At 34.7% G+C, this 11,095-nt stretch overlaps 1 protein-coding gene across 4 annotated transcripts; it reads right to left on the minus strand.

The window, feature by feature from the left end:
• Nucleotides 1–132: 132 nt before the first annotated feature.
• On the minus strand, nt 133–10,609 carry LOC113105101 (syntaxin-16-like). 4 transcript variants are annotated; one of them, XM_026266221.1, is made up of 9 exons: nt 10,212–10,609; nt 7,898–7,909; nt 7,188–7,295; nt 6,348–6,488; nt 6,031–6,193; nt 5,832–5,920; nt 4,762–4,905; nt 2,780–2,860; nt 133–2,593 (listed from the first exon to the last, which is right to left on the minus strand). In XM_026266221.1, exons 1-9 carry the CDS (start codon nt 10,290–10,292, stop codon nt 2,489–2,491), a joined length of 924 nt encoding a protein of 307 aa, XP_026122006.1. In that variant the 5' UTR covers nt 10,293–10,609; the 3' UTR covers nt 133–2,488. The 4 variants fall into 4 exon arrangements, with proteins under 4 accessions (XP_026122006.1, XP_026122004.1, XP_026122007.1 ...); XM_026266219.1 differs by having other exon boundaries at nt 10,161–10,609; XM_026266222.1 differs by lacking the exon at nt 7,898–7,909.
• Nucleotides 10,610–11,095: the final 486 nt, after the last annotated feature.

Genomic DNA, 11,095 nt, shown 5'->3' on the forward strand with positions numbered 1-11,095 from the left:
TTCCGCTTCTCCTGCCCGTCTCGCGAGCCCTTGTGCTGACCGCGCTATTTATTTATTTAAATCTAGATAGTTTACTTCAGGTTTTCGAACGAGGAATGGCTTATAAAACGGCAGAGAGTATTACTTTAATAATAACATTACTTGAAGTATCTTGGAGTTGCAGTGGTATCTGAATATGGTAATAATTCAGTATCAAAGCATCACATCACGTTTTATCACATAGTAAGTGGCATTAACACCTATTTAATTATGACCAAATACAGTTTAACCCTTGAAACCATAGTCCGAAAAAAATAAAAAATAAAATTTTATTGAACGTTTAGACGAAATATGTTTTTTTTCCTCTCTGTGTCATGTTTGATATATACCAGACATTTATGGCTCAGTATGATGTGAGAGCCCTGAACTAAGCAAAAATATGCAACTGTGTTCAGCTGATGTTATTTACATGGCCAAAATGTAAAATGAAATTACAATAGCTTGTAATGTAAATCAGTGAGAGTTGATTACACAGGCATGTTTTAGATGGTGTACAACAGGATTTTTAGTAAAGTTTTGACCATGCTGGTAATTTAGAGGCTTTAGAAATACATATATACAGTCAGCTTTATAGGGTTAAGCAGAAAATAGTGAGATTTAGTTAGAGTTATTGTTTCAGTTGAGCTTAAAGTCCTGACACAGTACTACATACATTTTTCATAACTTATATATATATATATATATATATATATATATATGTTTTAATTTCTTTAAAAACATGTTCAGCGTTTACAGAAGGTTTAGATAGCATACAATAGTACCATAAAGGCTGAAAAATATTATATTCACTGGGTTTCAAGCCAAAACCAGGGAGTAAATCACTTGAAATGGATTTAAGTCTTGAATGTGCAGTTATACTTTTTTCAAACCTTCTAAAATTACATAAGAATAAACGGTCTCTGTATTTATAAAATAACACAGTCGACTTCATGATTTAACCCCATCATACAGTAGTGATACAATTAACCTTCACAAAAGCCAACAGGAATTGATTTTTGAAAGGACAGAAAAAAGTAAATCGTTACAATATACAACGGGAAAAAAAAGACTCTGGACTACCAATAGAACTCCATTAACTCTGTACACATATTTGCATCTTAAATAAATAATTTCATCTTGTGCAGGGAACAGTAGTTTTACAGTCAGCAGACCCAACTGAACTTCAGTCTGAGACTGAAGGTCAAAGTTCAGTTTAAGTTCAAAGGTCAGACTGAACGATACGGTAGTGACAACACCAGCCAATGAAACATGGACAGAAAAAGCTTTAAAAACATCCAAGTTCAGCACACAAATGTTCACAATTTAAGGCAAAGAACAGAGTAAAGCAAAAATCTTGATGACTCACTCCTGCTTTACACTGAATAAATCACTGACTGAAATGATACTGATGTAATGACAACACTGCCATTAAAACGAAGACAAACACATGATGGTGCATAAAACACCTCTGCTGGCGTGGGCAGAGGAACTAATGTCATAATCCCAATGATATACACTCTCTCTCTCTCACACACACACACACACACACACACACACGAACATTTTCAGATTAAATTACAGGAAAACACGAGTTTATGATGTCATCTTGGGTTTGCATTGAGCAAACACATCCTAACCTGCAAGCAAGGTCTGATTCAAAAGCACTGAAGATGCTCACAACTGATGTTGATTAAACCCAAGAACGTGGGTGAATCTTTGAAAACATTCAGGTGATATTGAACCCAATATTCAAAATATATGCATCATGAAATTATTATTATTATTTTTTACAACCATTAAGCCCCCCCCCACCCAAGTCTGTGATGGTGATTCCCATTAGATATGTCCCACTGTTATACAGTAAACAAATACTGTAATACTGCAACTGTGCTTTTTGATTTAAAATAATTTAATTCTGCATAACTGTAATGAGATTTGAAAAAAAAAAAAAAAGAAGAAAAATATTAACAAGGCTTTTAGGTCAACTTCAAATTTTGGGATGAAATATGTTCTGGAAATTCTTTTTACATTCTTTTTTACATTCTTTTCTTTTTTTAGTTCACCCAAGCTGATATGATCATCTTTCAAGGATAACATCTTTTATCCTCCTGTTTACTCTTCAAATGAGATGACAAGCGCAGTTGAGATGAGCATGGTATGCATACTGCATCCACGCTCCTGATTACTGTGTGGGAAAAAAAGACAAATGGGCCTCTTAAAGAAACCCAAGTACTAAAACTGCCTCTTCACTACAGAATTAAACATGAACATCTCCAGACACTGCGCTCGGGGACCAGAAGGGGCGTCCTTATTTGTTTTACTTTGTTGTGTAGCATTTTAAAAAGCAAGCACCTTCCAAATTTTCCACACTCGAACAATGGTGTTGAAAGTTAGCATGCATACCCACTCAAGCACACATCAATTTCTCTCATACATACAGGTAGATCCCTCCTAGAGGACATGGAATGATTCACCTAAACTTTGTCCCGAACAGAACAAGTATTAGAACAACAACTATGACAAAGAGAATTAAAATGACCAGCATCTTGCGGTTTTTCTTCTGGTACTGTTCAGCCTAAGAAAGGAAAGAGAAAAGTTGAGTGTGCATTCCATCTCTATTATGTGATATTATTTTTAAAGTATCATGTGGATATTGTACGTACATTTATATTACACCATAAATGACTGTCAAAGTAAATGTAATCAGTTACAACCCTTGACATGTTGCTGAACACATCATCAGGCTTGATAAGAGCCTCACCTTCTGCAGCTGCTGCAGCCCCTCATCTGTTTTGACACAAGCTTGCTCCACATTGAAGTCAATTCTGTCGAGGACTGTGCCCTGCATTCAATTTACATTGACATTAACAATGCATATTTTGCATATTTATGCAACTGCCTCAAAGCATAATATTCATTTTGTGTAGGAACCTAATTTATTTATAATCCTTGTTTTATTATTCATTTTGAATTTTTAATTCCTATATAATTTAAAATAAATCAGTTTAAATAAAATTACACATGAAGAATCTGAAATAGTACAGTTTTTAGGACAGGACCTGCTGTGTGTGTGTGTGTGTGTGTGTGTGTGTGTGTGTGTATACACATATTATGCCTTTTTTTAGCAGACGCTTTTATCCAAAGCGACTTACAGTGCATTCAAGCTATCAATTTTTTCATTTGCAATCAAAATTATTCAACCCCCTTGACCTGCAAGACATACTGCTGCGGAGAACAACATTTTATGAATTCAGTTCAACAAAGGCATCAGTAAAGTATTGGAGAAAGTTTGTTAATAGACTTTTAAGTGATTCTGAGAAGGGAACATTGATGAATCATGATAAAATTCTAATTGGCTCTAAACATTCATGTTCAAAATTATTCAACCCCCTTTGTGCAGAATCTTTTATTCTTTAAAATAACCAATAAACGCTGTCTGTAAGTGTTTAGAAGCTTCTGTCACCTCTCTACTTCAGTCTTGGCCCATTCCTCGCATGAAAAGGCTTCCAGATCACTGATAATCTTTGGTTTTCACATTGCCACTGCTTTCTTCAAATTCAACCAGATATTCACAATGAGAATTAAGCCTGGAGACTCAACAGATCACTCAAGAACATTCTATGATTGATCTCTGAACCAAGCAGTAGTAGATTTGGATGTGTACTGTACTTTTGGGATGACTGTCCTGCAGGAAAGTCCATTGATCATCAGCTTCAGTCTTTGCACCAAAGTCATCGCAATTCTTGTCAACATGGCCTGATACTTCAATTAATCCATTATGTCCTTCATACAGTCATGATTTCCACTTCCTTCTACAGTAAAGAAACCCCATAACAGGACTGATCCACCTCCAAGTTTGATGATGGAGATGGTGTTCTTCTGCTTATGAGCTTTGCCTATTTTGCAGCACACATACCGCTGATCAATGGGTCCAGTTTGGTCACATCACTCCATAAAACATTCCTCCAGAGCTTCACAGGTCTACACATATGAATTTCATCAAGTACAAATTGGCCTTTTGTTCTTCTTGATCAAGAGTGGTATTCTGCACGATGTCTCAACGTGAAGGCCATACTTGTCTAGTGTTCTTCTTACACACTGCATTGAAATGGTTTTCCTACTTTCATCGGGTCATCTTGCAAGTCTTTGGCTGTACACTGCAGGTTTTTCTCAGTTGCTCCGATTAAACATTTTATAATATTGTGCTTTTTCTTCAACACCCTCAAAGCTTTTCTGGTAAAACACACTTTAAGCAAAGAAATAAGGCTGAGAGCTGTGTCTCTAGGAACTTTCAACATATAGCCTTAGCCTTTCTAAAGTAACACAATATTTATTCTCTTTAGCTTTTGTGAGATCTCTGTTGACATTTTTGCTACTCAACTTCAACACATGCACAGGCTAACTGTATGTGTAACAGCTCAAGCTAATTCTGTTTTTAATAGAGTTTCTAAAGGCTTAATTGTGTTTTGAGACTGACTGCAAATAAGTGATTTAAAAACAGCAATGTTGAATAGATCTTGAATAACTATGACATAGCAGTATTATAAAAAAATCTTATAACTCAAAAATATTTCATTATATATTGACAATCTCGCTTTTAATATGCCAGTGAACTGTTATACATGCAATTTTTATTTTATCCTGCATCTTCAGAAAAGCTTGTATTTGTAAAGTACTGCAGTCTCTGAGAGGTTGAATAATTTTGATTGCAACTGTATATTTCCCATTAAAAAGCACACTGACCTGTTCAACAACCATTCCAGCAAGATCTCGAAATATCTCATTAAGGTCAGAGATGGACTGAACAATTTGTCGAATTTCTCTCTCTCGCTCTTCGACCAGCACAGTGTTTTCCTGAACCAGCACTAGTTGATCCTCTGTAAACCCCTGAAAGAGTCAGAGAGTCAGTTGTCAACCATGTACTGAAAATAAAATGCTATTACCGTATTGACCCGAATATAAGACAATGCCCTTCCTGGAAATTAATCTGAAAAAAAGCGGTCGTTTTATATTTAGGGTCTATACTTTGACATGTATTTTATCCTAAATACATCTGTAAATACATATATCCAGTAAATACATCCTACAGCTGCCGTACCATGGATGCAGCAGGCACAGTGATATTAGGGAATATCACTGCACCCATGGTACGGCAAACTCTTTGGTCATTTTTGAGCTGGATGCTAATGGTCTAATCAGATTAAAGGATCTATGCTAAGCTACAGCTAAAAGTGCTACCGCCATACCTGGAAATCGGCTGAATGAATTCAAAAACGGTAAAACTCAACGGTTTATCTCTAATGTGCTTCCAACAATGTCAGTAATTTAAAGCAACAGCGATTGGTTGAAACCAGTCCTATTTCACTCGGGTATATTTTTTACAATAGCCAAAAAAACATTGTATATGGGTCAAAATGATCGATTTTTTTTATACCAAAAATCATTAGGATATTAAGTAAAGATCATGTTCTATTAAGATATTCTGTAAATTTCCTACCGTAAAAATATATCAAAACTTAATTTCTGTTTAGTAATATGCATTGTTAAGAATTAATTAAGACAACTTTAAAGGCGATTTCCTCAGTATTTAGATTTTCTCAGATTCCAGATTTTCAGATTTTAAATCTCAATTTCGAAAAATGTACACTTAAGGCTGGTTTTGTGGTCCAGGGTCACATACAGTTACCAATATGGAGACATGTATGTACTATATATATATATATATATATATATATATATATATATATATATATATATATATATATATATATATATATATACTAAAAACATGAGTATTTGTAAAACAGTCTCACTCTGTCATATAGCGCAATATCTTCATCTTCCTCCACAAGAGGACCAGAGTCAAAAAAGTGCTTGGATCTTTCTTCTCGGTTTTTCATGCCTATAAACAAAAGTAAGATGTATCAAAAAAGTGTCAAAAATACACCGCATGAGGTACAAGCTACTGTTCTTATGTTGATTAACATAAATCTTGTGTTTGCATACACTTACGTTTCAGGTAGCTTGACTGTGTGTGTCTGAAGTTGAGGGACAGTTCTTGAAGGCTCTGGGCCAGTGAGGAGACCACATTGGTCAGCAGCCTGTTTTCTTGCTCTGTACAATGACGGCTCTGAGTCTGGAGCCCCGTCACGGCCCGCTGGCACCTGTGAAACATCTACACACACATATGCAGGCTCACAACAAATTGTTCCGTTTTATGATGTGTGCTCTAGATTAATTGCTGTAGTTTTTCTGTCCGTCCACTTCAACCTCTTTAGTTAAAACAGATGGGACTGTAATAAAACAGGATTTCTGCGTGTGTTATATACCTGTGTTATTTCCTGTGTAGTGATCTCGATGGCGTGCTCCTCTTCACTGCTGTCATCCAGCGTGGGCCGGTTCATGTGTTTGTCATGCAGACTGGCCAGTTCCTTCATCTTCTGACGAATACGTGTGATTTCATACTGAATCTGTGGGAACAAGGACATCACTGTTCACTCTGTTGACTATGGATAGAAGTCTTATTTGAGCAAAGACTATATAGCCAATGTCAAATATCTATATTTAGGTTCAAAACAAATACTGTGGATAAACATTAAACATAAAATAGTTTATGACCACTTTTTTATGCAAGCAATAATTAATATTCACCAACATTTGAAGTTAGTAAGAATTTTTTATATTTTGGGAAAAAAGTATTTTATGTTCAGTAAGTCTGCACTTACAGTAAATAAAAAATATATATTGTGAAAAAAAATATTGAAAAATAAATGACAATTTTAAATAACTGATAATAACTTATACTAATATTTATACTAATAAGAAATTATACTAATATGCTGATTTGCTTCTCAAGAAACATGTTCCTACACATTTTTTCAGGATTCTTTGATAAAAAACAAAAACAAACAAACATTAGTTTGAAGCAGAAATCATCTGTAATATAATAAATGTCTTGTTCACTTCATTAAATGTCACCTTTGAATAACTTTTTTAATATTGTAAATATGTTACTGTTATTTTTTTAACACACTAAGGGGCGAGTCTAAATGGTTCCTCTGGTTATTCATAGCATGCCACAGATGCTGCCAGTAGAGCTTAACCTGTTTTGCAACTGGAACATTCCTTTAAATGTCACAGATCACTTAAAACAAAGATCTAATAATTACCTCATCCACGCCCTCCACCCATTTAGGCGGGAGTCTCTTCGTGACACCGATAGCAGCCTCTGGATCCAAACTGATGCCCGACACCAGGGCCATACGGTCATCTGCCAACTAGCAGACAGAGAAAGAATTGAGGGCAAATATCATTTTTATTGAGAAATATGTGAAACGAATTCAAATATAGCAAATGTATCTTTATGAGAGATTATTATTGGTAGCTGAAAGAATTATTGGACAAAATATTTAATGAAAAATTAGCAATCAGTGTAAAAAACAACAGTGTTCAAATTTTGCAGAAACTGATCTTTTACTAAGCCCCACCTTAAAAATGGCAGTGACCAACCCTACATTATCCTTCTATTGTTCCATCATTTTATCAGACAAGCTCTATTTTAATGCAAGTCTATGGAAGGTGTGTTTTTTATGTTTTTGAAAGCAATTGTACAGAAAAAAAAATCTATAGAATGCTGTTGGGTCACTTAAAACTGTAAATCAGGAAGAAAGGATACACACTGTCAAATCAGGAAAAAGTCCATGCTGTGACTAAAAATACGTTTTGCACTCATTCCTAAATAAAGAGACATAACTGTTTTAATTGGTTGTAAATTAACATTAATCAATTCCAGAGAGACATTCTTTAAAGCACATGTGAGCTAGCAACAGTAACCAAAGGGACGGGGCTTAGTAAAGGGATGCTAAAACATCAAGGTTACCTCATCAAACTCCTAATGTGATAAGAAGAGCCCAGCGATGTCCCATCCAATTAGAGGAGAGATAGAAGAGAAGGGGAGGATCACGAGGAGTGAGAGCAGAAGAGCCCAAGACAAAAAGCAGAGATCAGCATCAAAAAGACTGACAGCAGGACATGGACAGAACTGGACAAATCAGGAACAAAAACCAATAAATGCAAAGTGTTCTCAACTGAAGATTAATTCATATATATGCAAAATATACATGTGCATATGTTTTTTGGCATTATGTTGCAAGGTACCTAAGATTTGTCCATTCCAGCCCAGTAACTCCAACATCTTAATCCTAATGCATGACTGTGCTACTGATTCATACATTCACTAAATAAGATTTTTAGTTTGGAAAAACAAAGCACTTTGCGATGTCACTGAATTTATAAAATGCAATTAAAGATTAAGCTAGATGAAGAATCCTATTTTTAACCCAAAGCAGCACACTGGCATGATTACTTCAGATCTGAGCAATGCACAGCAGAAGATCCTGTCAGGATTTTGCAAGGCAGAGCAAGAAGTGCTTAGCTAGACCACAAGTACATGCAGGGAAAAACATAAAACATGCAAGCAGATGGTAAAGAATGGAGTCACTACACCAGACCAAACACAAGCAGGCATGATATATGATTGATATAGGATCAGAATGACATCCGTGCTAGTAACCACCAGCATCAAAGAGAACAAAAAATGTGATGCATAGCTTATCTGTAGGAAAGATCTATGGAAGATTGGGAGACAAAACACACTGTCTTCGTCTGGAGTCTCGTTTTAAAACGTAAAAACATAACTAGAGCAAAAGTATGTAGAGAATCAAAGAGTCTCACACAAATATTTTAGGAAAATTTTGCGATAAAGCACCACACTACATTATTATGTTTCTAAATGCATAAAAATAAGGTATTACAACAGCTTAGAGGCATTTAATGAAAAGTAATACATAAAAGGCATAAATTATGATTTAAAAATTCCATTATAATTTGGAACTTCATACATCTTTTCTCCATAAACCTTGTTAACCAAGCCAAAATATCCTTAATTTATAAATATTTAATTTAAACTATTTTTGCATGATCATAATTCAGGAAAAAAGCTAACCTACACTACTGTTCAAGGTCTAGGGTAAAATACAATTTCTGAAAAATAAATGAATAATTTTATTAAGCAAGGAAACATTTAACAGATGAAATGTGATAGTAAAGTTTTACAAAATATTTCTATTTCAAATAAATGTTGTTCTTTTGAACTCTGCATTCATCAAAGAATCCTGCAAAATCAGACATTCAGGTAATATTAAGACATGTTGTTGGAGCAGCAAATCAGCAAATGAAAAAATTTTAAAAGAAAAAAAATATAGTATCTGGAGGATCTGATGACATTGAAGTAAAAAAAAGCAGTTATTTTAAATCCAAGTAGTATTCCACAATATTCATTTTTTACTGTATTTTTTCCAATTCAAATAAATGCCTCCTTGGTTAACATAATAATTAAAAAAAATAATAATAATTAAAAAAAAACAACCCCCCTTGAACAGTAGTGTATACTGATTTTGACATTATGGTTTCATTTTGTTTTCTAAAGACCTAAAGTTATTATTTATCCTGGATGAATCACTACTTATCCTCTGTGTTATATTATTCTGATATTCATATTTGAAATAAATCACAAATACAAAAATATGTAAATGTTTCTCTTCAAGTTCATACATCGAACAGCTATTATTTCCATAACTAAAATCATTATAGCTTATATTTTCATTACTTATTTTGGCCACATTGACAAAAAAGCCAAAGAACTTTTGTTATAGTATAATATGCCTTCTTTAATTTTACAGTACAAATGGATCTTCATGAACGAAAATATACAGCTGCCTTCATATTTCAGAAAGGGGCCCGTCATATTTTAGGGTCAAAACGTCCCGCACTGCTAAATCAATGATCTAAACGTTGGCCAAACTAGCACGAACATCAAACTTGTATCGTAGTAATTTCATTGCCATTCCATGTGAAGTACATTAAAATGCGACTGTATGAGAAGAGTTTGATGAACAGCTAGCCGGTTCGCACAGACCTGCCAACTCCTCACACGGCAAACAAAACAGTAACGTCAGAGGTTTGTTGGACAACCGACTGGGCCGACTGACATCAACAAACACCACTAGCTAGCTGTCGTCTAGCTAGTGTAGAATCACACACACGCGAAAACAATCAATTCAGACAATGAACATTAGACTCACCGCAGCATTGCTACGTGTATTCAGAGTACGACGGGGGTCGTATGTACTCACTTGCTCAGCCAAAATCTGCCGGTTTTGGATTGCATTGTTCCGCATTAATAAGAAGGCATCGGTCAGTCGCCGAGTTGCCATGGCTACGCAATACAAGGCGACAGTAAAATGAAATAACCGCGAGCTGCCTCGATGGCTGTCTCGAGATCAGTTACTCAGCTCGTCGTCAAGGCAGCTGGATGCTAAACTAGCGAGCTATAGCCTGCAAAACAGCAGGCTCGCCCAGCGACTCAGCGCCTCCGCTTTCGAGAGGTTTCGGCTCTCTTTTAGACCAAGACAGTCCTGAGTCTGTCCCCTGTAGAGTACTGCAACATTACGACACCAATAACCCCAAGTTCTCAGCTCGGCTTTAGATAATGGTTCATCATCGCTGTGACTTCCGTGACGTGGAATACGTAGACGTGACATCACAATGAAACTTCCGCTTTGGGCAATGAATATGCAAAAATCAGTGACGTTATTACTTTTATTTTATTTTATTTTGAACACGATCGTTTTTTTTTATTAAATTGCATATCATATAATAAATGTAATATTTTAACAATTTGTTATCTGATTTGGTCTGGTTTATTGATTCCAATATATAAATAATACGAAAATGATTGGTTTCTCTTATTTTTATATTGTATAGAAAAATATAATATAATTATTCTCTATATTTTAAAATATAAAATTTATGTACTATCATTGTCTAGTTTGTATTTTGTTACTGATCAATAATAAAAAAGCAAAATCACAGATTTTTAGCCTAGACCTAAATATTTTTTATTTAAACCTTGTATTTATTAAATAATATATAAAAGCATTTTTACATTTATTTTGCTTTGATTATTTAGACTTTGAAATTAATTATAAAAAATATAATATTTTATTGGATAAAAAGT

Source organism: Carassius auratus, chromosome 6, assembly GCF_003368295.1.
Source record: "Carassius auratus strain Wakin chromosome 6, ASM336829v1, whole genome shotgun sequence".
NCBI lineage: Eukaryota > Metazoa > Chordata > Actinopteri > Cypriniformes > Cyprinidae > Carassius > Carassius auratus.